Below are 26,886 nucleotides of genomic sequence, written 5' to 3'. Positions count from 1 at the left end.
CACCATCCCTAGTGCCAGCTCAACTCCCAGGACAACACCCAGGTTGGGTTGGGATGCCCCACCCAGAGCCCTCCCCCACGCCCCCGACACGGGCCATATCCGGTCCTCACTGCCCGGTGACCATCTATCTGCTTCCCCTCCCTGGCCCCCTATCAGAGGCTGAGCCCAGCCATACTTGATGCCCCTTGACCGGCCTGGCATGAGCCAAGGCTGAGGCCCTTAGTGGGCAAAGGAACTTCCACCTGTGAGCAGGACAGAGGCTGCAGAACCAGCCCCCTTCTCCCACCCCCTCCCTCCGCTTCCAGGCAGGTGTGAGTCAGAGAAAAGAGGCAGGAAGGGGGTTTGTAAACAGTCGCGCTGTTGGCACAGCACTGGGTGACAGAGCACCAGTGGTCTCACTGGGTCCGCAGCCCGGTCGGCCCCCGGGGTTGGGTTGAGGAGGCAGAGGGTTCCCTGGGATTTCACTGAACAGGGTGGGTGGGGAATGGAGGTGACAGAGGTGGCCCTGGCACCGGCTCGGAAGTGGAGAAATCTGAAGTCTCACCAGCGACCATGGTGCTCGGAGTGGCTGGGTCCAGCGTGATGCTGAGGCCCAGAAGGCTTCTCCTGGAAGTCATCCAGTAATCCCTGCCAGCCCACCCTGGCACTCGCTTCCTCCTAGGCACCCTGACCCTCGCTGGGACAGCCACAGCCCAGGGGTCACCCTGGACCCATCAGTCTGATGACTTCCCTTGGCCCCTACTAGATGCCTTCGTGTTCTATTCAGCAACTCTGACTGCCAGGCCACCGGTCCACGCCCTTTGGGCCACGTTCCTCAAGCCGTGCTCCAGCTGGTCTGGGGCCTTCCACTCCCCACCGTGGGCAGGGCAGGCCTGGTCCCCTCCCTCCACCCACCGGCTGTGCCTCTGTTAGTGCAGTGAGGTCATGTCTGCCCTTAAAGGGCAGCTGCCCTCAGTGCTCAGGGTTCTACCAGACTGTGCTCCTGCCGCTGCTTGAGATGCCTGGAGGTAAGCAAAGAACACCTCAGGCTGCAGCCACACACCCACAGGGGCCACACGGATCCCAACACATACTGCGGCTGCGGGGTTTCAGACACGGCAGGAACACACAAAGAACACGCGTGCACTGCACGCACCACAGGACAGCATTACAGATGGGCCACCCCCCACGTTCCCCCCACCCTCAGACTCGGGCGCACGCACCAGGCGCGCACAGGTTGGACGGGCTCTGGACGCACAATGGATAGCCCGGCTGGCCAGACAGACAGACGATGCTCGCCTACAGATCGGGGTTCTCGCGGCTGCACACGACGCCGGCGTCCTCCTGGTGGTCGCAGTTGTGGGAACCCAGGCCGGCGTGCGCGCACTCCAGTAGGTTGCGTTCACTGCCTGTGCAGCGCACGTCGTCCAGCAGGATGGGCAGCGTGTGGCCCTCGCCGAACTCGGCACGCTTGGCGGCCCGCACGGTGTACGCGAAGCCCAGCTGGCGGCACACGACGGCAGCGCCCTTGGTGTCCCAAGCGTCATCGCACACGGTGCCCCAACGTCCACCCGCGAACACCTCCACGCGCCCGCGGCCTGGACTCAGTCCCGGGGGCCGCACCAGGCGCACGGCGCCGTTCGAGGGCTCGGGGACCGTGGTGCCCAGCCGTCCCCGCCGCCGCCCGCCGCCCCGACGGCGCCCGGGCCGCGGGGTGGGTCGTGCCGGCCGCAGGGTAGGCGCAAGTGGAGGGGTCGTGGGGCGGCTGCGGCGGGGAGCCTTGGTGGGCGCGGGAGCCGTGGGCCGCGGGGTGCTCTCCATCCTCCGGATGAACTCTGCGCAGAGGAAGAGCCTGTGTTCGGAAGGGCCCCGGCCGCCCCAGCCCAGCCCATGCGAGCCCACCCCACCCCGGCTCTTCACCCCGGAATGCAGACCCCAGGGAAAGATGTCCTCGTTCTGCCCTCTACTCAGACCCTGAGGATGAGGTGCCCCAAGCGTGCTTCTTGGGTCACCCTGGCCCCACAAGGTGCCCACCTGGAGCTGAATGCCAGGTGCTTCTGCAGCCATTCTGCACACACGTGCTGGCAGCTGCTTTGTGCCTCTGCTGCTGGGCCTCTCCCCACCCCATCTCTCCTCCCCTTCTGGGAGTCCCCTGTCTGGCAGGGGAAGGACTCTCACACTGTAAATTCCTAAGCGCAGTGGCAGGGAAGGAGTGTCTGGGAGAGCTTCTCAGAGCAAATGACGCTTTCTGGCTCCAATCTCTGGTTTAAGGGTGAGGAAGCTGAGGACGGCTGATGTGGGGGGGGGGGGGAACTGCAGTGGGTGGAGGGCAGGCCAGCAGGATGGGAACCAGCCTGCCTGGGGCCCCTCTGCTCAGGTGAAGCCCTCCCCTCCAGGCTCCCAAGGCTGCTGGTCCCCATGCCCATCACAGGGAGGGCTGGTCAGGAGCTCTCTAGGTGCGGGGCTGTGGTCCACACTGACCCCCTCCCACTGACCCCTCCACGGGGACCTGGACTCATTAGGTGTCGGGGAGCTGCGGTGGGTGATTCCCTTTGTCCCTGCAGGACGTGGCCCTCACGCTTGGCCCAGGTCAGCCATAGGGCTAAATGTCACTCCACGTCAGACACTCTGCCAGGTACTGCCTCCCTCAGGGGAGGTGGAAACCCCAAACTGCTCAGTTACTATGGGCAGGGATCCCGGGGCCACCGGCCCATCTCACTTGGAAACCCACTGAGACAGGGGCTGAGAAAGGGCCTGGATACAAGACCAGGTGCAGGCCGGGGCCAGAACATGAGCCAGACGCTCCCACAACCTGCACCCTGGTCCCCACTCCACCTGCAGGGAGGGACTTCCAGCTCCCAGGGCTCCTGCTTCTCCTGCTTCCTTCACTGCCTAGGCTGCCCTTCCCCGGCCTCTGCAATGCACTTTCCTCTCCATCCAGGCTCAACCCTCAGCCTCCAGGACCTTCCCAACCCTCCCCCTCCACCCCCAGCTCTGCACTGCTCTGGGTCCCCATGGTGCCCAGCACAACTTCTGTCACGGGGCCTGGGACACTAAATGACCCCTCTGTTTGCCCCAGCCAGGACTGGGCCTCGTCTGACTTCTTCTGTGGCCCCAGCATCCAGCACACAGCGGGTAACTAACAGAAATGCAGAAACTGCTGAATGAGTGAATGGAAAACTCTGCCAAGACCCCAAACCAACTGCAGCTGGAAGTGAATTCCCCAAACAGCCAGCTTCCCCAGCCTTCCTCTTCCTGGTGGGGCACCCCTTCCTCAGGGCCGGGTACCCCCCACCCACCCAACCTCCCCCTCTTCCTGCCCCCCACCCCAGTCTGCCAGCTGGAGACCTGCTGGGCACACTCAGCCCACTGAAGTATTTCCCTTGGCCCACAGGGCGGTTTTGAAAATTGTGACCTAGTTACCAATATTTTCAAATCGGGAGATTGTATAATAACAACCCAAGAAGGCAGGGACCATATCTGCTCACTCAGCATTATAGCCCCGGTATGAAGCGCATGTATGTGGTGGATGGATGGATGGATGGATGGATGGATAGTCTGCTTGTCCTGAGAACTGGAAGATCTGACAACACTGGGGCACTCTCTGTTCCCACCTAGCTTGGACGCAGTGGAACAGCCCTCTCCTTGGGCCATACCCTCTTCAGATGGCGCCAGATCCCACGGGTGGTCGCTGTGGCTTTGCCTGGCCCTCGGCTCATGAGGACCTGTACCCCTCTCTCCCCACCAAGCTCGTCAAAACAGAACCTTCGTATAGCAGACCCAGCACAAACGCTCCCCTAGGCGCCCTTGCACCTAGAATAACTCACTCCTATCTTGAGATATACCCTCTTTCTCTGTCCCTCCCAAGAACTCTGAGTGAACCTTGCCTGGGACCAGCTATTTCTCCCTTTGCCATGCTCGCTGTGAGGCCTGCAGCCCCTTGCAGCCACCCACCGTGGCCTGGGACTGGCAGACACTGCATGAGTGGAAGGAAGTTTAAGCAGTTCTACCCACTCCTAATATCTCCTGTGTACGGGGCCCAGTGCTGGGCGTGGGGGCCAAGGAAGGGCATCCAGGCCCAGCTGGGAGCATCCACATCTGGAAGAGGGGCAGCGGGTGTGGGTTGCAGGAACTCCCGCTGTGTCCCCACCTTGGCGGACACTTACTTTCTTTGGGCACGAAGCGGATGAGGCGGCCCCGGACCTTCACGTGGGCGGCTTGGATCTGACACTTGCCGGGTGGTGCCCGTCTGCAGACACACAAGAGGTCATGAGCTGCACCCTGGGAGCCCGCCCCGAGCATGTCCCCCCAACATCACCTGCCCCCTGCAGCCAGGAAGGAAGGGAAAGGGCTGGTGTGCATTCAGGCCTGGGCACGTGTGCGTGGTAACAACAGTGGCCACTTACGGAGCAGTGACCCTGCTGGTCCACACCTCCCAAACCCCAAGAGTCCAACCCCAGGACAGGACCCCCCTATAACAGCCTGCCAAGTGCCTGCTCAGCCTCTGCCTGCAGAGCGGGAGGGCCACTTCTAATTCTCAGCATGAAGTGTCCTTGGGATGTGATCAAATGTCACAGTCCTTCTCCCCAGCCTGCCGGTCCAGCTCCTGTAACTGTCACCACAGCCCCATTCCTGCACTTTACCCTGGTCCCCATTCCCCACAGTCTCTGAGGAGGGTTTCTCTCTGCCCCTCTGGTTCTGGGATTTCTGGTGATACAGAATCAAAGGGAAAGGTTAAGTCGATCTAAAGAATAAAGTGGGGAGAGAGAGAAAGCCTCGGGGCTGGCAGCAGAGCTGAGGGCTCTGGGGGCCTTGGAACGTGAGGTTGGAGAGGGCTGGGAGAGAAAAGAGCCTGAGAAGTGTTGCCAGGGCTATGAATTGGGTCTCCTTGGACATCTCTGAGGGGCACAAGTAAGGAATGGAATCCCATTTTAATGAGCTCCTGGCCGCTGATCTGTGAGTCTTTGAATGGGACCGACCCTATTCTGGGACCAACCCACGTGGGTCCAAGACTTCAATGGGTCCCAAGAGCACGAGGGGGAAGCCCAAGGGCTGAAGCAGCCACGTGACCTGGGGTGGCTTTCAGACAGCCCTGGCAAGAGAGGGAAACCGAGCAGGGACGTGGGCCATTCCCCCCAGAGGTTGAAACACAGCCCAGCTCACGCCCTTCTCCAAGCTGCAGAAAGCGTGGGTTTTCCGGCTGCTTTGAACTCCACATAATAGCCACACGCTTTGGACCCAGCTGAGTTTTGTTCCTTAAGGAAATTACATAAAAATTTTTGTCTTGCCAAAGGGTAGGAGATACACCAAAAAATGCCACAGTGGTTATGTTTGGGCGGCAACGGATGACCCCACCCTACCCCCTCTGCTTCCCATTTCTTCATTTTCCAAATGTTCTGGAACGGCGCCCCTCTTCAATATGTTGTGGATGCACAAAATTACGTGGATTCCAAAAGAGAAAAATGAAAAAAGGGATGAGAAGGGTCACGGAGGGAGGGAGGGAATGGGGGTCTAGCCTGTTGCTGGCTCCTCCCACCCACAAGACCTTGAGCAGAAATCCCTAAGCCTCGGGTTCCCTCTGTTGCGCGGGGGGCCATGAGCCAGAAAGATGCTGCACAGACTAAAGGAAACAGTGGGTCTCAGGCAGCATCTGGCATGAATTAGGTGATATTTCCTTAGAGAAGCAGTCTTTTTTCAAAAACTGGAAATAACCTAAATGTCCAAGGGATGGAACAGGCAATCACGGTGCAGTGATTCAACAGAAAATTACGCCGCCATCAAAAAGGAGCCTTCTGAGGGTAATGTCGCAACATGGAAGTGTTTATACAAAATACGGACAGACCTACGAAGAAAAATGCAAAGTTTGCGTGTGCTGCTCCACAATGACATAAATCCAAAGAGCGCCGAGACCTCGGGGAGAGGAAAGGAGCAAGCGCTTATGTTTTTCTTGATAAATAGTTATGTCAGTAATTAATAGCTTTGTGCTTTCAACAGAAAAGTGTGGTAAACAAGGAATGTCTGAGAAGCTGTCACAGACGAGAGGAAGCTAACAGGGCACGATGACTAAATGCAATGTGGGATTCTGTATGCGATCCCGGAGAAAAGGACACTAGGGAAAAACTAGAGACATCCTTTTGTTTTTAAAGTATGGAGTTACCTCAATTAAAAAAAAAAAAGTGTGACATTTAATGAATAGTAATGTACCAATATTGGTTCATTAATTGTGACAAATGTACCATGATAATGCAAGATGTTAATAATAGGGAAAACTGGGTGAGGGGTATATGGGAAACTCTGTACTATCTTTGCAACTTGTCTGTAAATCTAAAACTGTTCTAAAATTTAAAAAAAGAATTGAAAAAAATGTGATGGTGGGGCCCATATTTATGGGCCCCCACTGGTATCTTTGGCGCCCTCTTAGCATAAATAGAACCGGACTTTGAGGCTGGCAGATCGGTTTTGAATCCTAGATCTGCCCCTCACCAGCAGTATGAACTTATCTAGTCACTTTCCCTCTCTGGGCCTCAGTTTTCTCATCTGAAAAATGGGTATATTAACCACAACCACCTTAAGGAGTGGTAGAGAGGGGAAATGAGGTAATGGAGGGGAGGGCTCCTGGCAGACAGTAGGAGCTGAGGCCATGACGGGGGTGGGGTGGGGGGGGACTCACCTGGAGGGGTCGATCACTTTGTAGACAACCCCACGTGCCACTGTGGCACTCGGCACGCCCGTTGACATGAAGTACAGCTCCCCTTGGACAAGAAACGAGGCAAGAAGTGAGATCACTGCCTGGAATACCATCCCGGCCAGCCCCACTGCCCCACCTCAGTTCTGAGGTGCACCCCAACCTCAGTGAGCCAGGAGGAGAGATGCTGCAGGTCAGTGTAACTCTCCAGTCCCCAGAACTGGAAACCGAGGCTGAGAAAGGCGTCCAGATGTGCCCAGGGGCCTCTGCAGCACAGCCTCCCAGGCTGCCGGCTGCTCTGCCCGGACCCTCCCAGGCTCTGACCTCTGGACTCTTGTCTCCTCCCTGGTGACCCAGCCCCACCTCTGGTCCCTGCCTGGGTTTCATGCCCAGGATCACACACCTCTGAGCACCAACAGAGGTCCAAAGCCCAGCTCCCCACTGACTGCTTACTGATGACACAGCTTCCTCATCCCCACAATGGGCCTGCCTCATCGGGCTGTTGTGAGAACGAAAAGAGCATAGAGTAGATGCTCCATCCGTATTAACTATTACTGCTGCTGTCATTGTCATCGTTGCCCAGGGTCCAGGTCCTGCCAAGTCCCTGGGGACACAGCCTCTCTCCACTGACCAGCAGGCACCTCCCAGGCAAGTAGCAGGGGCAGAAGAGTTCAGGAGCCTCTAGTGTGAATCTCAGCCCCTGCACTTCGCGCCATGTGAGCTCCAGCAGCTCCGGGACAGCCCCATGCAGAGCCTCTGTTTGTAGAAATGGAATTATGAGCACCTGGTGTCACGGATGCTCTCAGGGAAATTGAGTTCTCTGCTCTCTCCCCACCCCCATCCTGCCCCCTGGTCCTTGTTGCCACAGGTACCCATGCCCAGGAATTAAGCTTCATTATTCTCAGCTTCCAGATGAGAAAACAGAGGCTCAGAGAGGTCAGGTGACTTGCCCAAAGTCACGCAACTGGTGAGTGGTTAAGCAGGCCTGGAACTCAGAAACATCTGCTGTCCCCAAGCCCACACCAATGTAGGAGATGTGGTAGCTGGGAGGCCCAGACACAGGCCACATGTGGCTCATTGTGATGGTTCAGCCATGCTAATACCTTCTGTCCTTGTAAGAGGCAGCAGAGAGCCCTCCCAAGATGGGGGCGGGGGTGGTTTCCCCAAGGAGAGGCCAATACAGACAGTGAGAAGGGAGCTTGAAGGAAAGCATGTCCCTGGTGACTGGTGCAGTCAGGGAGGGCTGCATGAGGGAGATGTTTGAGAATCAAGGCCCAGGAAACCTGGGGAATTCTGGAAGGGGAAGACACTTGAGAGGTGACCTGTGCAACTGGGGTAGACCAGCTGTGGCAGGGAGCTGGGGGCTGGGGAGGGCAGGATGCTGAGTGGTCAATGGTCCCTGACCTCCCTCCAGGAGCACCAGCCCTGCCTTGGTGGGTGGTGGGAGCGTGGCCGGTGGGAGTGGGGTGGGGGGGGTGTCAAGTTGGTGGGGGGAGGAATAGGCCCACAAGGTGTGATGCACCCTGTGGGAGGGAGCAGGGCCCCTGTCAAGCAGGCCACTGCTGGAGAGTCCATAGGCACAGCTATGAATTTGCATGTGGCTTTGAGCCTTACTTCCCTTTCTGGGCTCCCTTCTGGAGAGAGGCCCTTGGGAGCGGCCACGGTCCCCTCCCTGGCTGTGCAGCCCTCCTTGACCCTATGCTCCAGGCGCTGGAGCAACCCGGAGCTCCCCACACACGCTGCTCCCTTGGCCTGGATGCCCTTCTCCATTGTCTGCCTTTGCCTGACCAAGCTTGAGCTTTAGGTCCTGCTCTGGAGGCCTCCAGGGGCCAGGTTATGTCCAGTGCCCCCCACCCCACGACCAGGCAGGAAAAGTCAGCCTCAGTTTCCCCATCTGTAAAGTGACAGCATTGGACCGGGTGCACCCCAAGGCCCCATCCAGCCTTAATCTGTGGGAAGCCCCCAACCCCATGGCACTGCTAAGCCCCGCCCAGGGCCACACTACCCTCCTGGTGTTTGCGGTATGCACTGTCCCTGGAGGACACTGGGCCAGCAGAGGTCCTTGTTTTGCAATTTGCAGGTGTCAGAAGATCATACAGAGAGGCAGAGGCCAGAGGGAGCTGGGAGACGTTTGCTGGCATCAGACCCCCAGGTCTCTGTGCCTTCCGGGACCACCTGCCCAACTCACCAACATGCTATCCCTGGGCTGTCTGTCTTTGAGGGGCCTCCTCCTGGCTGTCCATCCCTTGGTGTCACTCAGAGGGCTGAGGAAGGGCCCCCTGGGAACTGTGCTTTCCAGGCCCTCCTCTGGGTCTGGGCTCTGGAGGCAGAGGAGGGTGGGGGGAGGGCATCCCCCCCTTTCCAAAACATGTTAACTCCCTAATGACCAAAAGAAATGGCTTTCAAGGGCCCAGTGGGCTCAGGGAGGGTGGTGGGGTCTGAGGCTGCCCTTTTGAAAATTTAGACTCTGACGGGTATCAGTTCAACAAAGGTTTCCCAGACTCAGGCCTGGGGGCTCTGGGCACTGGGCCCTGCAGGGGACACCTCTCGAAAGGCCCCTGGAAAGGCGTTGCTTAGTAACCTGGCCAAGCATCCACCAGGCCCCACTGGGGGCCCCTCAGCTTTTGTCCAGGGACAATCCGGGGCCAAGGACAAAGGCGGGATCCAGCCTCCATGGTCCTTCTTCCTCTCCCCTCCCCCTCTGCTCCTTGCATTGAAAACACAAGTGCCTGAATGGGGGACCCACTAACAGGCAAGAAAGCGGTGCTCACCCCTTTCTGAAGACAACGCGGCTTCGTTTATAGGCCCCGATACATTTGCCATCAGGAACCCAGGGAGCTGGAGGTCCCCAGGGAGGCACTCTTCCCCCACCTGCCTGTATTTCCACCATCACAGATCCTTTCCTGGTCCCGTAACTGCCCTGGACTCTTACTTGTGGGGTCACGCTATCCCACCTGGCAAGCCTGCCCAGGGTGACACTTGGGGAAAGGGAAGGACGGGGACCACTGCTCCCATCTTCCAGATAAGGAAATGGAAGCTTAGATGAGTGAGAACTGACACCGAAGCAAGGCTCAAGCCCTCTGAACACGTCACTCTCCAGCCAGAAGGTGATTTCAGGCCTGAGATGCCATCCCTCGAATCCCAGGCCAGAAGGACCCATGGGGTGGGGCACAGTCCCAGGCATCGGCAGCCTGGATGGAGAGGCCTCAGGAGCGCTCACCGGCCTCGTCCTCCGCGAAGGAGATGATGTGTGGATAGTAGTTGTTGATGAGGCCCGGGAACGCACAGGTCTGGCCACGGCCCATGCAGATCTCGTTGTACCGCCACTGGCCTGTCCCCAGGTTCTCTCGGAGGGACATCAGACGCCTGCGAAGGAGGATGGGCTGTGGGGTCATGCCTGGCAGGGTGCCCGAGGGAACCCCACCCACCAATCCATCCGTCCAATCATCTATTATCCATGCAACCAGGACCATACATAACTTGCAGGGTGCAGTGCAAAGTGAGCACTCAGAGCCCCTTGTTCAAAAAGTACTAAACATTTCAAGACAGTAACAGCAGAGCATTAAACCAAGCGTGGGCACTTCTGAGACGGAGCCTCATGTAAGTGCACAGCCCGCACATCCATGAAGCCAGACTCAGGTGCAGGCTTTACTGAACACCTGCTACGTACTAGGAGAAGCACAGGGGTGAACAAGACCAGCTTGGTTCCTGCCCCCTCAGCTCAACCCCACCTGCTGACCAGCAGGAAGCAGTCAGGAGCTGACTTCCGGTTCAGAAGCCTCCAAGGCTGGTGCCCAGGAGTTTCCGCATACTCTGGAGCTGCCTCCACTTCGGAGCATGAAATGGAGAATTTGGCATCTTCAGAGAATGTTGATCTTGTCCCTTACTCCCTTCTATGCCTGTCAATCACCTATTGATACTTTCAGGCCCTGCTTGGTCATCCCCTCCTCTGGGAAGCCCTCCCGACTGCCCCTGTGCTGGGCTTTCCCCAGCACCGCTCACAGGCTCTCTGAGGCTGCACTCGAGTGGACCGAGTGTGGGTCTGTCTCCCTGACTTGGATACAAGGTACTCATCAACTCTGTTGCTTTGGCCCTGGCACAAAGCCTGACTCAGCAGAGGGGTTTGGGAAGTGTTGGCAAAATTCATTGAATTTCTGTGTTCAGGTGGCTTGGGCACTCCTGGGGGACAGCAGAAGGGAAAAAGGAGAATCGGGGTAAAAAAAAAAAAGGGGTTTCATCTAGACCCATTTTCCAGATGAGATAACTGAGTCCCAGAGGGAGACCCTAAGCTGGGAGAAGGACCCAGCAACCAGAGGCCCAGGTCAGGGTTCTCTGTCAGCTCCAGCTGTAGATGCACTGGCCACAAAGCCACCCTAGGTCAGCAGCCTGGAGGAGGTAAGAATTCTGCCAGCCTCGGGCTTCCTTATTTCCTCTCCCGAGGGACCCAGTTCAGCTGCCCTTACATGGAGAGGCTAGGGTGGGAATGATTAAGAACTGGTGGTCCGGCGGTTAGAATTCCACGCTTCCACTACAGGGAGCCCCGGTTCAATCCCTGGTCAGGGAACTAAGATCCTACAAGCTGCACAGTGTGGCAAACAAACAAAAAATTCATTTCACGTGAGGCTGGAAGGGTCCTCAGGTAACCAACAGATCCTTCCACCTTATTAAACAAGCGAACAAAAACAAAACACAGAAATTGAGCACATTCTAGATTCTAAGTGCTGTATATGTACGAACAGGTCTCAAACAACCCTAGTAAGCAGGTACTATTATCATTTTGTAGATGAGGAAACTAAAGCACAGAGTGGTGAAGTAACCGGCTCAAGGTCACATGGCTAACAAGCGTGCCAGGCTTTGAACATAGGCCATCTCAGCTGTACTTTTAAACATCATGCCAGGTGTATAGCTTCCCTGGGCCTCTCTGGTCCTCAGTTTTCCCCCTCTATACAACAGGAGAACGAGATGGCCATGAGTCTCCATAAGCTCGCTTGGGGAGACAGTCTGACCCACAGCAGGCTTGGGAGGTATGTTCTACCCCCTCTGAAACCTGTTTGGGGTGTGACTCATCCCAACCCCTCTCCCAGACACACACACACACACCCTCTAGGGGCTCAGTGGGTGGAGGCAACACTGCCATAAAGCATGGCTCCACGGGTCCCACGGGCAGACCCCAGCTGGAGCCCCAGCTCCCCTCTCTCCAGCAGGGTGACCTCTCTGGCCTGTTGGCGCAATGGCAGGTCCTGGCTCGCAGGAGCCAGATGGCCCCGGGGCTGTCAAGGGTGTTGTACATCCCCCCACCTTTCACCTCTGCAGTCCCTGCCCCCTTAGAAATGTTGTCAGGCCACTTACCCGCTCATGAAGTCTCCGAAAATGTAGAGGCCGTTCAGGTTCGGGTACTCGCAGCCCCGGTACACGTAGCCCCCAGTGACCGACTTGCCCAGTTTGTGCGGGTAGGCGAAAATCGGCAGCACATCATCTGCAGAGGCGGGAGAAGCTGGGTGAGTCTGCGGCCGGTTCCCAACAAGGCTTCTTAGGTGGTCCAGAGTCTTGCGGGGGAGCGGGGGAGGGGAGGGAGGGGATGGGGCGAGGTTCCCGAGAGGGCCCCAGACAGTCAACCAGAAAGGGTGGTGTTTCAAGTTTGTAAAGCGGGGGAGGGCATGGGTTTGCGCGGGCAAGGAAGTCCCGGTCGGGGGCGCGGTTGGCCACGGAGGGAGGCGCGGGCGCACAGCCGTGGAGTGGGGGTCAGATCCGGGGAGACAGGTTCTCCAGGGCGCGGGGGTAGGGGGCGGGGGGCGGTCACCGAGGGAGGTGTTGGCACACAGCTTGCGGTCGTAGCACTCGAAGCCCTCGCGGGCGCGCCAGCCATAGTTGCGGCCGCGCTCCACCAGGTCCACCTCCTCGAACTTGTTCTGGCCCACGTCGCCGCAGAAGAGGCGCCCGCGGCCCGCGCCCGACGCCGGGTCGCCGCGGTCGAAGGAGCAGCGCCACATGTTGCGCACCCCGAGGGCGTAGACCTCTGGCCGCGCGGCGGGGTCGCCCACGAATGGGTTGTCGGACGGGATGCGGTAGAGCGGGCCGCGCTCGTTGCGGTTCACGTCGATGCGCAGCACCTTGCCCAGCAGCGCCGACCTGCGGGCCGGGTGAGAGAAGGAGCCGGCTCGGGGTGTCCCCGCGCCAGGGGCTCGGGCACCGCGGGGCAGGTGCGGGGATGGGGGTGCCGGGGCCCGGGGCCCACGGCCAGCCCAGGTGCAAGGAAAGCCTCGGCTGTGCGGCCAGAGACCCCAGGTTCACGACCTCCTCAGCCACTTACCAGCTGGGTAACCTCATTCATTCATTCGACATCTATCGGGCACCTTACCAAGTCCCAGGCCCTGTCCTAAGTATTGGGCATACATACCATCTATTGCTTTGTTTCATCCTCACAACGAACCTTTTAGGTAGGTGGGTGCTATTGTGATCCCCTTTTTACAGACGGGGCAGCTGAGCTCAGAAAGGGCATAAAACATTCCCAGGAAATGATAGGACTGGGATCCAGCCTAGGCAGCCTGGCTGCAGAAATCCAAGTTCTTTACCACACTTTCTAATCTCCCCGGACCTTGGTGTCCTCCACTGTGATATTAGGTGGCCCCTCTCTTTCCTGCCTCCTCACAGGGCTGTGCTACGGGGTGCAAATCATACCAGAAAAATGATTTCTATTTACAGCTTTCTTCCAGCACCTAGCACAGTGACTGGCACGTAGCAGGTGCTCATGAAGTGTTTGCTGAGCGAATGAATGAACACCTGCAATCAAAGTCAAGTGCCCCATACAAGAGTACAGGCCAGGGCAGGGAGACGGGAGAGAGAGCACCTCAGATCTTAGCAGGAAATGGGAGGCTGGGGTACTCGCCATCTCTCTCATACAGCCCCAGTGCCATCGCAGCATGTCAGAGAGCCAAACAGGCCTCAGAAGCGGTTTCATTCACCCCACACTCCACACACACCACCCTGATCTCAAAGATGAGGGGGACAGCTTGCCAGATTCCTCAGGCAGCTCTGGACCGGAAGCGAGGCCACTCCTCGGCACCGTGCAACATCAGCTTCCGGAGCCCTTGGAGCGAGGAGACCTCAGGATGTGCCCTCCAGAGCCGCGCAGAACGGGGTGCAGCCCTAACCTCCATGCAGCCACTGGGGGTGAGCGGCTTTTGGGTCTCATTCGTTGCATAACAAAAGTGACACATGATGGAACCTGTAACATGCTTAAAGATGTACGCCCTCTTCATCTGTGATTTTTTGACGCGCTTACTTACTGCGTGGTTTTCCCCTAGCTGTTAGCATTTTGGTGCGCTCCCTTTGGCTTGCTCTTCAAGGCAGGACTGGCTGGTCCGCCCATTTGATGCAACTGTGTACTCCATCATTCTCACATAGCATCGGCACCCAAGCTTTTCCCTCCTCATTAAAGGTACCTCACAAGTATTCTCTTTCATGATGATAAAATGCTCTCCCCCAGTAGATGTCCCACAGTTAATCCCCTATTGTGGACTTCTAGGTTTTGCCCCAGTGAGTTCCTCTCATACGCTCCAGTCTGCTCAGATTACTCCCCGGAGCCCATACACCACGCACCAAGCTTTGATATATAAGTGGGCAAAACTCATAAGAGCAAAGTAATGTTTTAAGTCCTGTCCAATTATCCACAAATCCTTAATTTCTATTTTCTCAACTTCATCTCTAAATACATCCCAAACACGAGAACGTTGCAATGATTCTTACACTGTCACGTATGAAAGCACAAGTCACAAATTGGGAGCACTTTAATTGCCGTAATCAACAGCATACTCGCTATTTTTACTTTCTGGGCTGAGGAAGGTTTTGTGATTTTGACTAAGAGAATGGAGGAGGCTGCCCTCAGACTCCTGGATATCCTCATCTACTGGATATCCTCCTCTATATGCACGAGACTTGTGTGTGTGTGTGTGTGTGTGTGTGTGTGTGTGTTTGTGTTTGTGTGTGTGTGTAAGGAGGGGAATGGTGGCAGGCCATCTACTCAAGTCCAGAAGTGAGGAACTGAAAGCAAGACTGCTTCAATTTCTGGGCCATCTTGGGTGACCCTTGGGGCAGAAAACCCACGTGCCCAACCACACAGCCCTGCCCCAACCAGCCCACACTCCCCATTAGGTCTGGAAAACACCCTTTTCCTTCCTCTGGCTCCAGAAGGGCTGGGCAGACTTCAGAGAAAATCTGGTCTTCCCAGAGGCCCTGTGATGTCACCTCTCAGGTACCCATGACAACGTGATCACCTTTATTCTTCGTGACTAGATAATTATGATGATGATTCCCCCCATGGGGATTCTTCTTCTCCTCTAACTGATGAGAGGAAGTGACTGGGTCCCCCAGCTAGCTAGCTGCAGACTGAGCTGGGGTCCAAAGCCCTTTCTACTACCCTACACTTCGTGGCTGAGGAAGTAACCCCCACCCTCCAGGATAGTATGTAAACTAGGAGTATGTAAAACAACCCACCAGCCAACCAAATCAGAACATACTTGTTTTGGGCATTTCCAAACTTTCCAAAGGGGTCTCCAGCCATCCCGCCATCTCCAGTAAAGATGTAGAGGTACCCATCATCCCCAAAGAGCAGCTGGCCCCCATTATGGTTCGAGGCTGGTTCTTCGATCTCCAGGATTATCCTAAAAGAAGATAAGCACCCCGCCCCCCCCCCCAAAAAAAACCTCAGCCAAAACACAAAACAAGATCACAGCAATAAAACCTCCTGTCTCCTGGATGCCATTTCATATTTGGAAAGACTTTTCATATCCTTTATAGCAGGTGATTTTTATAAGGATCTGGCAGGCTGGGCAGGAGGAATAATTCACGCCATTGTGCCAATGAGAACCGAGAGGCTCAGAGAGGTTGAGCAACTTGCCCAAGGTCACACAGCCCGTAGATAGCAGAGCTGGGACTAGAACTCAGGACTTCTAGTTCTGGTCTAGCGCTTTTTCCACTCTCCCCACAGCTAGCACCTGCCCTGTTAGGATCAAGCGAAGCTGTTGACCCGATCACTGGCACAACTGGTTTCTTCGTCATCATAGCTACCCACACGCCAGCCACTTAAGCCGAGCACTTCTGACACACTCTCTCATTGATTATGTGCTGTAGCTTCTAAGGAGGTGGGCTGGATGGTGTGGGTTGTGCTCAATCACACTCATTCCTCAGCAACCTCCTTTCCTGCCAGGGCGGAACCTTCCACCATACTGCCAGCCAGCTGGCTTCTGGTTAGGGGCTTGCCAACGGACGATGGAAGGCAAGGAGAAGGGAGGGGCCACATTTCCCTCGTTTCTGGTGCTGCCTCCAGAAGGGGTGGTTGCAGGAAGGGCAACAGTGGCTGGCAAATATGGACTCCTGGGTTTCCACCCAGACATCTGGGTACCAGGAGGGGCAAAACTCAGCAGCACAAAGATGCTTTTGCCTTTTGCTCCTCTAGCTTCTCACAGGAACTCATCTTTAGGTAACCTGACCATCCCCTTTTCCTTCTCCATCCCTCCCAATCCCTTTGTAGCCAACTCCTTGTACTAAATTCCCTCTGATCGAAATGCTTAGGCTGGTTTAGGTTTTCCAGGATTGGTGACTGACTTGCCAAGCCCTTATTAAATGAGAAACCCGAGATACAGAAATGTCAAGCAACTTGAACCCAGGACTTTGGACCTTCAGAGCCAAGACCAGAAGCCTTTCTATTGTGAGGCCAACACACATGACTTGGTAAGTCATACACAACCCCAAACTCCAGGTCCTCCATGGAGAGGACAGCTCAGACTGTCGGTCATCCATCTCCCATTGGGGTCTCAGCCCTGAGAACAGAGACTGACAGCTGACTCAGGCAAGGATGGTCACTCACTCCTGGCTCTGCCCCTGCAAGAGTCAATTTCTAGGCTTGTACTTGTGAGGTCCCCATAGAGCCTTTGCTGAACCCTAACTCTGCAATATATTCGTCTGTTTATTTTGTGTTCCTCCTTCAGCCTTCATCAGGAATCAATATTTAAAAGTCACCATTGAAGACACATCCACTCTGTCCCTCTCTCTCCCCTCTGTGAGATCCATGTGATAAACTTGGCCTCTCTTGGAGAACTGGTTGTGCAGCCTCATATAAGGTAATGAGAATTACGTTTTCTCCTTTTGCCCTGGCTGCCGGGAAGCTCACAGGCAAAATCTACATTAGACCTCACATTAGCCAGCATATTTAACTCCTTCTTTTTATAAGTTCAATGTCAAGAGTTTACAATTTTATTGAATGCATCATGTGCTATTATTTGTCTATTTGCCCTCAGATCAGTCCTGGTCCTCCCCTTACATGCTCCTCTACTTCAGGGGGCCAGCTCCTGAAAACTACATTTCCCATGCTCCTCCGCTACGTGGCCTCCAGCTAGGTTCAGCCAGTGGAAGGCATTGGCCAGAGACTGGAGGGCGGGGAGTGGGGAGTAGCAGGTGGAGAGGCAGCGGTATTTCTCCCTCTCTCTCTCTGTCTGTTTCAGGCAGTGTCTTGGCAGTCCCTGGCTCCAGCTGGCTCCAGCTCCCCCGACCCAGGTCCACCATGGTTCTAGCTTCCACCAAGTGGCCCCAGCTCAGGGGCTCCAGTAACCCCACTGATCACAGGCCAAGAGACGGAGGCGGCTCCCTCCAGTTGTTAAACCTAGAGTTGCCTCCCTTCTTCTCCAGGTTGCTCTTTCATCATTTCCAACACCCGAGGAACTAATTCCCAGTATCAAATTCTGCCTATTTGAGTTACCTGGTACAGGATTTATTTTCCCATTGGAGACAGATTATGTATGCCCTTCTTGCCAGGCTAGGTCAAACCTGTTTTGAAAACAGTTGGGGCATAACTAATACCCAGAGAGCAGGCTGGGTGTTGAGAGGAGCAGAGGCCTGGAGGCAAGGAACGGATAAAGCTGTTGGGGGAGGGTGGGGAGGAGAGCAATCTGCCTGGGGGGCAGAAGGTCCAGGTGAGAAATAGGAGGTGGGGCCAGGTGAGAAATAGGAGGTGGGGCCAGGTGAGACTGGGGCCTTGGGGCCATAGTGCCCTGGTAGGAGCAGTGGGTTGGGCCTGGGAGGGAGGAAGATAGACCAGGGTTCCAGCTCTGACACTTCCTAGCTGTGTGACCTAACAGTCCCGTTACCTCTCTGAGCCTCCACTTCTTCATCTGTAAAATGGGGCTGTATGAGAACCAAATGAAAGGCACCATCTAAAGTACCTGATCCAGGAGTTGGACATGACCCGGTGATGTCTGTTTGGCAACTACCCCTCCCCTGACCCCAGAACAGGGGGTTTGGCCCCCTCACCAAGCGTGACATTCAAAATATTTCACAGCTCCTGAGGGGCACAACTCCAGTTGGCCACGTGTGGTCACACCAGGGCTCATCCATGCTCACAGCCCCGCCCCTCCCGCCTGGGCTCCCAGGGAACCACCTCTCCGAGTCGTGGTCCACAGCGTTCATGTCATCCTCTGAGACCCTGAACTCGCTGATGCGTATCCACTCGTGGAAGCCCACACCCACTGAGTAGTAGACGTAGAGCTTGCCATTGTGCCGGAAGCTGGGGTGGAAGGCGAGGCCCAGGAAGCCCCGCTCGTCACCCTCCCAGGGCGAGGTGAGCACGGCCCGGCTGATGTTCAGGAAGGGCTTCTCCAGCCGCGAGCGATCAGGCAGGTAGACCCACACCAGCCCCAGCTGCTCGGCCACGAAGAAGCGGTGGGAGCCGTCCTGGGCGTGGACCATGGCCACGGGGTTGCGCAGCCCATTGGCCACCTCCTCCAGACATAGCTGCAGGCAGCCCATGGCATCAGCCACCACACGGCCCAGGTTGGAGTTGAGGTTCTCATTGACCAGCAGGTGCGGGAAGCAGTAGTCCGTGTCGTCCAGGGACAGGTAGCGGCAGAATTTGGCGCGGTTGCCCTCCAGCGTCCAGAGCTCGCGGTCGGGCGACAGGTGGCGGAAGAGGCCCCGGCACGACTGCCACAGGTCCAGGCAGTAGTCCTCGCAGAGCCCGGGCACAGTCCTCAGGGGCGTGGATGGGTCCTCTGCGTCGTAGAGGTGGGCCGCATACGGCGAGCATTCCTGCACAGACAGGGACGGCTCAGGGATGCTCCGGGGTGGTCTTACCAGCTGTGTGACCTCGGGCAGGTCATCCCATCTCCTAGAACCTCAGTCTGCTGATCTGTAAAATGGGAGGACGCCATCTGTCCATTACCACCAACTGTCTCAACTACAGCAGCAGCACACAGGGCCTGTATCTCCCCGCCTTCATTCCTTCTCTCTCACCTTGATGCTTCTGTTAGAATAACCACACTATTACTACTCCTACTAACATTAGCACCAGGAGCTAATCTTAAGCACCTACTGTGTGCCAGAAAGGATCCGAGGCATTTTTATACACTTTCTCTTTCAATATGCTGCCTCTGCCCTATACCTCCATGATTCACTCCACTTTTTAAATTTTTAAAATTAATTAACTTTTTTGGCCACACCATATGGCACGCAGGACGTTAGTTCCCCGACCAGGGATCGAACCTGCATCTCTTGCATTGGAAGCATGGATTCTTAACCACTGGACCACCAGGGAATTCCCTCACTTCACTTTTTTTAGATCCCTACTCAAGGGGCACCTCCAGGAAGTCTTCCCTGACCACCCAGCCATCACCCCCATTCCCTCCTGGCCTCTGACTCGGCTTAAAAAACAAAATCTTAACATTCCCTGATATTATTATAAAATCAGTGTGTTTACATGTTTATTGTCTGTCTTCCTCAGAACCTAAATTCCACGAGGGCAGGAATTTTGCCTGTCTTGGGCACTGCCGTATCCCAGAGCCTGAGACCATGTCTAGCACATTCCTTGGTGGCGCAGTGGTTAAGAATCCTCCTGCCAATGCAGGACACATGGGTTCGAGCCCTGGTCCGGGAAGATCCCACATGCCGCGGAGCAACAAAGCCCGTGCGCCACAACTACTGAGCCTGCGCTCTAGAGCCTGCGAGCCACAACTACTGAGGTCCGCGTGCCTAGAGCCTGAGCTCTGCAACAAGAGAAGCCACTGCAATGAGAAGCCCACGCGCTGCAACGAAGAGTAGCCCCCGCTTGGCATAACTAGAGAAAGCCACGCGCAGCAACAAAGACCCAGTGCAGCCAAAAATAATTAATTAATTAATTTAAAAAAAAAAAAGAGCCCATGAGAGTGAGAGTGCTACAGATGGGGAGACCCAGGTGTGGGTCCTCCAGTGTCACCCAGCGCCATCGGTCCGCATGGAGGATCTGGGTTTGGTCTCAGGCCAACCGCATCCTCCCAGCACCGGGGAGGCTGGTGCATGTACACGTGTGAGTGCCCACATGTCCCCCTGACCACCGGGACCCCCTTCCTCCATCCCTTAGTCACCTTGGGCTCAGCCCCTCCCAGGCAGGGCCCTGGGGCTGTCCTCTGCTACCAGAGCTGTTGTTCTGTGACACAAATGAATCAGGAACCCCCCCACCCCCGGGCACCTCTTCAGACCTTCTTGACCTCACTGGTCCTGGGGTCTAACGTCACAGGGCAAAACCCAACAGCCGTGGCTCACCCCTCACCTCCCACCGAGGGCATCCCCACTGATGAGACGCTTGGGAGCCCACTCGTCTCCCACGTGGGCCCCATCCGGAATGTGGGGGAGTTAATGCCTGATGTGATTTGACCCCTGGGAGAAGGGAGCTGACAGATAACCTGCTCCGCCTTCCTCCCCCCGCCCCCCGCCCCAGGACGGTCCTGATTCACAGTTTGTGTGTTTCTTGGAGCCACAGGCTTTGCCAATTCAAGCATCAGTCACGTTTGGCAGCAGCCGACTCGCAACTGCATCCTTGACCGGGCTCTCCCTCTGCCCCTTGCCACGTCTGCTTACAGCGTCCTCTCACCATAATAAGGGAAAGAGCCATGAGCTTTGCCCCAGGTTCTGCTTTCTGGGAACCCAGGCAGTGGCAACAAATGTGACCAGGCTTCTCCCAGCTTCAGGCTCCAGTGCCCACCACCTGAGACCTGAGAGCTGAGAGCCCCCCAGAGCAGAGGCCTCAGCACCCCAGGCTCTCTAAGGGACTCCCTCGGCTAGAGCCTCTGACCTGAGCATATGTAACTGTTATGAGTCTGGTACCCCCCGCCCACCCCCTGCGTGAGCTCACCAGGCCAAGGCCCGGTCTGACTCAAGCCTGGGCCCCCGAGGCATCAGGGGATGCTCTTCCCACAGCAGGGGAGGCGCAGACAGGCACACGCTCCGCCCTCACAGGCAGGGCCAGGCTGGATTCCAACGGGAGGCCCTCAGGGGCAGAGGGTGGCAGGCTGCCCTCCTGACTGTGTTCTCAGGCTCCTGGCCAGGGGCCGTACCCTCCCTTTACACGACCGTGGCTTTTAGTCACACCACGGCCTGTCCTCCTGGCCCAACTACTGCTACTGTGGGGCTGAGGGCCACTTGGTGACGTGCTGTGTTTCTGGTCAGTACTGCCCAGGCCCAGACAGGGAAAGCGTTTCCACATGTTCCGGACGGCCAGGCCCTGGCCTCTGTGCAGTGCCACCTCTCCCACGGTTCCCCTGGAGCCTCTTGTGAGTCCAGCCAGCAGCCATGGGTGGACCAGGGAGGGTCTGTGTGCACACACGCCTCATTTAGTCATTGCGAGGTAGGGTCATTGTGATTTCTACTGTATAGATGAGAACCTGAGGCTTAAAGAAGGCCAGGTGCCAAAAAGTGGCCAAGCCAAGGCTCAGACCCAGGCCTCACAATGCCCAGACCAGGGCTTTTCTCAGATTACTCAGCAGAGTTTCATTCAACAAGTGTTTACTGGGTGCCGATTCTGTGCCAGGAACTCCAGAGACACAGTGGGGAGCAAAACAGACTTCTGAAAGCCTCCACTCATCAAAACCCCACCCAGAACTAGAGATGGAGCAGGGAGGGCCTCCAGGGAGCCAGGCTGGAATTTCAGCATCCATGCGTCAAACCCACTGGGTCCGGCCAACCCTTACTCATGACCCATGCACTCTTACTTACACACAATACAAACCTGGTGCCCAGGCCTGAGTAGTCCAGAGCAGGAAGTGACGAGAGGGTGCAGCGGTCGCTGCTCGCACGGAGTTCAGTCGGCAACTAGCCTCACGGTGGTCAGTGAGGGGGAGGCAGCAGAAAACCCATGGAAAACCAACCCAGTACCACATTGCTTAGCTGTCTGGGCCTTTCAGCACAGGGGCAAACAGCCTGCCCACATTATTGCCCCGAGGTTGCCAAGGTGCCATCACTGACACTCACGACCCGTGGTCCTGAGTCCCGAAGGCTTCTTATGTCCACCGTCTACTCTTGAGGTGGACCAAGTCTATTTTTTTTGGCTGCGCCATGCAGCTTGCGGGATCTGAGTTCCCCGACCAGGGATTGAACCCGGGCCCTCAGCAGTGAAAATGCCGAGTCCTATCACTGGACGGCCAGGGAATTCCCCAGGAAGACTGAGTCTTTGTACACAATATTCTCTTATAGGACGTTCCCTCCTCGCCCACTTCTGCATCTGGCAAACTCCTGTGCGTGACTCAAAGCGCAACTCAGCAGTCTTCCCTCACACCTCTGTTCTCTCAGGGCCTGATGCCCCAGCCCTTGTGGATGCTCCCACAGCTCTCTGTCCGTATCTCAGACACAACATTCACCAGACTGTAATTCTGTAGCTTGCAGTGTGAGCTCTCCACTTCTGCTGTCACCTCCCCACTGCTCAGCTGGTCTGCTTGACTAGGACTTAATTACCTCTTTGTGTGTCCACCCCATAGGCTGTGAGACCATCCAGGGCAGGGACCCCAGGGCCCAGCACATGGTGGGGCTTCAAGAAGGCAGGCAAAGTGATTAAGAGAGGGGTTTTGGAGTCAGAGCACACTGGAGACTGAGTCTACCATTCCCTGAGTGACCTTGGGCAATTTCCTTAACCTCTCTGTGCCTATGTCTTCATCTATAAAAGGGGAAAAAATTCCAACCTCATAGAATCATTGGGAGGAATAAACTGAAATGATGCATGTGTTTGTTGAAATAATGCTCAGACAATACGGACTATCAAGAGGCAACTCAGTGTCCCCTCCTCCAGGAAGGCTTCCCTGACTTTTTCAGGGTAAGTGTGGCCTTTCTCACTATGGCTCCACAGTCACCCTTGGGAAGCCTTTTGGCCATTCTGGTAAGTGTCTGTGTGTCTGAGGAAATGTCTGCCCAGTACCTGAGCCTGCAGAGCATATTTTGCACAGACTTCTATCAGAAACCACGCTTTGATGATTTTAGGTACTTAAAGAGGCCATCTCAGTTACATGGGAAGTTCGTTATGTGGACTGGCTCCCATCAATCTGGGACCTGAGCTGCCATGTGTCACAAGTCGTCTCTTCTTCTCCTGATGACATAGGCATCAGATGGACGAGGACAAAGCCCCAAGAAAGGGTCTGAAGGGGCCAGGAAGGACTACTGGCCTCTGGCTAAGGAGCCATCCTGGGCATCTAGAGGAGTTGTGGGTGCCAGATAGGGGCAGGTTCAGGGGGGGACTTGGGCGTAGGCATGGTTTCATGGTCTCTCTCCCCATCTGGAGTCCAAGCAGATGTGGATCCCTGAATGCCGTCATTGACTGAAGCTTGTAAATAAAGTACTTTGGCCACCTCCCCTCGTGGAAATCTGGAGGTGCTGAATCCAGACGCAGCCTTGGCTTGCAGAGAATACCATCCCCCATCTAGCATTCTCCTTCCCTCCCTCCCACAAGGCCCTGGCAGGGAAACTGTGATCCAGCCTCGGGTGTACTCTCCAAGCTTGCTCCAGACATGAGGTCACTCCCAGAGATGCCTGGGGTGAGATGCTAGTGGCCCTTCTACCGCTGCTTGCTCAAGGCCAGGCCGTACTGGGAAGGTTCCCAAGGAGAGAGGGAGCCTCCTGCCAGGGGAGGGGTAGCAGGCCTGACCCTTCCCTTCTCCCTCCTTAGACCTGCACACCTTCGGGTCCTGCTGAGCCTGGCACATAGTAAATGCTCAATTAAAAAAAAGTGGGGTGGATGCACGTACTCTGCTATGTGACCAGGGTGGGAAGACCAGAAGATCTGCCCCAGGAGTCCCCGGGCAGGTGAGCTAGGTGGACACTTGACCAAACCATTCTGGCTCCCCTGAGACGCACAGTGTGGGTGCTCAGCAGACTCTGCCAAAGGACAGCTGCCCACCCCCTTGCATTCTGGAGCTCCCCAGGGTCTGTCTCCTTGTCTGCTCCCAGCCGCCCCTTATTTCTTACCCAGATGGCTCATTCACATGGCAACGATTGTGGTCCAAGTGCCACCATGGCCACCACTGAGTTGTGTGACCACCAAGCAAGTCGCTGCCACTCTGGGCGTTCCCTGAATCAGCCTGTAGGCCCCACTCAGTCCCTGCTCAGGGCAGGGCAACCAGTGGGGACCAAGGAAGCACTAGAGAAACCCAGGCAGAATCATCCACTGAGCCCTGAGTATGTGTCACTTAGTCTTCATGGCGACCCTGGCGGGGAAGCTAGGGTCGCCCCTGTTGTAAACACGATGCAACTGAAGTGCAGTGATGACCTGCCCAGGGTCGCAAAGCCAGGAAGTGGCAGAGCCAGGATCGAACCCTAGTATGTCTGGATCTAAGCCAGCCCTCTTGCTCCTCCCATCAGCGCCTGCCCCTGCCAGCTGAAGGCCACGACTCTGTGCTGTGTGGGCAGGACCCCTCCGCCCGTGGGTCCTCCCACTGTCCAGCTGCGGGGCCAGGGCCAGCCTTAGGACTTCTCAGCCTCCACCCATTGCCGGCCAGGGCTTCTGCTCAGGCGCTCCGGAGTCAGGAAAACGAACAGCTGAGGCACAGTCTGGTGTGAGCAGAAGCGGGAACTCAGCCCCACAGGGGCAGAGGGGTTTCACCAAAGGGATCTCACTGGGGTAGGCGTGCCCATGCCTACGTCGGGTGGGAGTGCCATCCCAGGAAAAGGGCACAGCACAAACCAGGGTATGGTCTGGAATCACCTGGGACATCTCAGCACCGGGGGTCACCCAGGATCGAGCGAGCACAGTGCACGTCGGGACCCCGGAGTACTGAGGGGCTGTCAGACAGCTCCTCCAGGCTGGGGGAAGGGCCCTCACTGGGAGCAGTGTGCCCCCAAACCCGTCGACAAACCCAAGTCCAGCGCTTTGACCATGCCCTCTGCAGGGGTCTGCGGTTCCCATCTTCCCGGGGGGAAGCGCAGGGGAGCCCCAAGCGGGACAAAGGCTTCCCACCCTGGTACTCCGACAAGGGCAGGGCTCTCCAGGGCCGCGGCACTGGGGGTCTTTAGGCGGTGCCAGGGCAGAAGAGCCCCCCCAAACTCTGAGGGAGTGATGACCTCATCAGGAGGGGAAACCGAGGCCCAGATAAAGCCCAAGTCACAAAGCTAATGATGGCAAAGCCCAGAGCCATCCCAGGATGCCCGAATCTCTGCCCCTTGCCCAGTTACTCCTGCCGGGGTGGGGTGTGTGTGTGTGTGTGTGTGTGTGTGTGTGTGCTCGGGTTACAAAGCCTGCCGCCCACCCTTGATCTTGCCCAGGTGGGGTTGCCAGAGCCGACCTCCCATCTAGGAACTAGGCCCCTGGCGCGCGCCCCGCGCGCCCGCTCACCTGGCACAGCAGGTCAAGCGCGTAGCCGGCGCACTCGGCCCAAATCGCGGCGTCCACGCGCGCCGCCAGGGCCCCGAAGCGCCGGGCCAGCGCCGCGTCGTGCTCCGGAGCGCAGCAGCCGAAGGCCGAGTACTGCGCGCAGAAGCGCAGTGGCTGCGGGGGCCGGAAGGGCGGCCTGAAGTCCAGGCACTGCGGGTGCGCCGCGGCGCCGAGCGCCCGCAGCGCCAGCAGCGCAAGCAGCGTCCAGACCCCGGTCCCGGCCCCGGCCCGCCGGCCCGCCATGCCGCCGCCCCGCTCCGCCCCGGCCCGGCCCGGCCCGCGGAGGAAGAGGCGGAGGGAGGGCACCCCCGGCCCAGTGCGGCCCACGAGTAGCCGCCGGCCGCGCCCTGAGCGCCCGCCCCTCGCCCCGCCAGCACCCTCCTGGGGTGCCCGCCCCGCGGGGCCTGGGGTTTGGAGACCTCCCCTGCTAGGAGATCACCTCTGGTCGGGGACTTCCCGGCGGGACTGAAGGAAGAGGGGCGCGGTGCAAAACTCGGAACTCGGCGCAACCTCTGTTCCCTCCTTTGGGGCAGCCCCTTCCTCCTGGACCTGGAGTCTTTCCAGTTACAATGGCAGTGACTCGGCCTCCTGGGGCCTGGGTGTGGACTGTGTTCCCCGTTGCCGTCTGGGACGCAGCTGGCCCCCACCCCCGGCGCTTTTTAGCGCAGGACGTGCAGGAGCCCCCAGCCAGAGGTTTGGACCCCTGGATTCCCGGTCCTACCTCTGACTGGGCCAGGGGAGGAACACGATGGAGCCAGTGGTTGGGAGTGCTCACAGAATCACTTAAAAATGGGACTGCAGCCGTGTAAAGGGCCGGTGGTGTTGCCCTGACACTCACAAGAAGTGAAACCTAGGCCCAGGGTGGGGAGGGAGGATGGGGCAGACTCTAGAATCCAACCTTGGCCCCCACCCCAGGCTTCTTCCCTTTCTGCCCTCCTGGGTCAGCAGATTCCCTGACAGCCTGGGACTGCAGGCCGGCCCCTCCCCACCCCCCCACCCCACCCCCGCCCCCTCCTGTATACCTGCTGGGTGGGCATCCAGTCCATCCTCCAGCTCCTGCCCCAGCTTCTGCCCTGTATCACGCACCTGGGTTATGGAACCAGCTTCCCCAGCAGCCCCAGGCCTCTCCTCCCTCCCCATCACCACCACTCCACAGAACCAGAGAGGTTTTTCTGAAAAGCAAATACCATGGGGTCCTTCCCCTGCTGAACCAGGTCTGAGGCCTCTCGGAGCCCAGGGCAGTGGTTTGCACACTCTTGGGAGCAAGCCAGCCCCCGAAAAATGGACCTCTGAGGCCCAGAGATTGTTACGGCCCCTACAAATCTCGAACTCAAGAAATTCTGGGATCACTCTTTGAGCCACCCTGGTGTACAACACACAGAGCCGGCCGGGACTCAGCCTCAGCTCCTGCTGCTCAGACAGGACCCCCTATATGCACGCGCACGTGCGTGCACACACACACACGCCCCCCCCCCCCCGCCCGAATCTCATGGCACCAAACCGCCCCCCACCCCTGGGCACTTTCCCAAGTGGACCGCAGCACTTGCTCCTCCCAGGAATGCCTTTCTCT

The 26,886-nt window shown here is 57.3% G+C and overlaps 1 protein-coding gene across 2 annotated transcripts in view; it reads right to left on the bottom strand.

Moving 5' to 3' along the window:
• Window positions 1-25,559, bottom strand: part of HHIPL1 (HHIP like 1) — a 28,891-nt gene extending 3,332 nt beyond the window's left edge. Inside the window, exons 1-9 of one of the 2 annotated variants that reach the window (XR_004348699.1) lie at window positions 25,278-25,559; window positions 18,096-18,742; window positions 15,181-15,324; window positions 12,465-12,793; window positions 12,014-12,140; window positions 9,885-10,030; window positions 6,650-6,731; window positions 4,146-4,228; window positions 1,203-1,814 (exon numbers count right to left, since the gene is read on the bottom strand). Coding sequence is in view for 1 of the 2 variants with exons in the window: in XM_032624571.1 (XP_032480462.1) it covers window positions 1,279-1,814; window positions 4,146-4,228; window positions 6,650-6,731; window positions 9,885-10,030; window positions 12,014-12,140; window positions 12,465-12,793; window positions 15,181-15,324; window positions 18,096-18,742; window positions 25,278-25,559 (2,376 nt within the window). In the remaining variant the exon portion in view is untranslated. Of the gene's footprint in view, window positions 1-331; window positions 1,815-4,145; window positions 4,229-6,649; window positions 6,732-9,884; window positions 10,031-12,013; window positions 12,141-12,464; window positions 12,794-15,180; window positions 15,325-18,095; window positions 18,743-25,277 lie in introns of those variants that run through there. The other variant, XM_032624571.1, reaches the window with a different exon arrangement.
• Between the last annotated feature and the right edge of the window lie 1,327 nt (window positions 25,560-26,886).

This window comes from Phocoena sinus, chromosome 2, assembly GCF_008692025.1.
Source record: "Phocoena sinus isolate mPhoSin1 chromosome 2, mPhoSin1.pri, whole genome shotgun sequence".
Classification (NCBI taxonomy): Eukaryota; Metazoa; Chordata; class Mammalia; order Artiodactyla; family Phocoenidae; genus Phocoena; species Phocoena sinus.
This window is presented reverse-complemented; position numbering and strand designations above follow the sequence as displayed.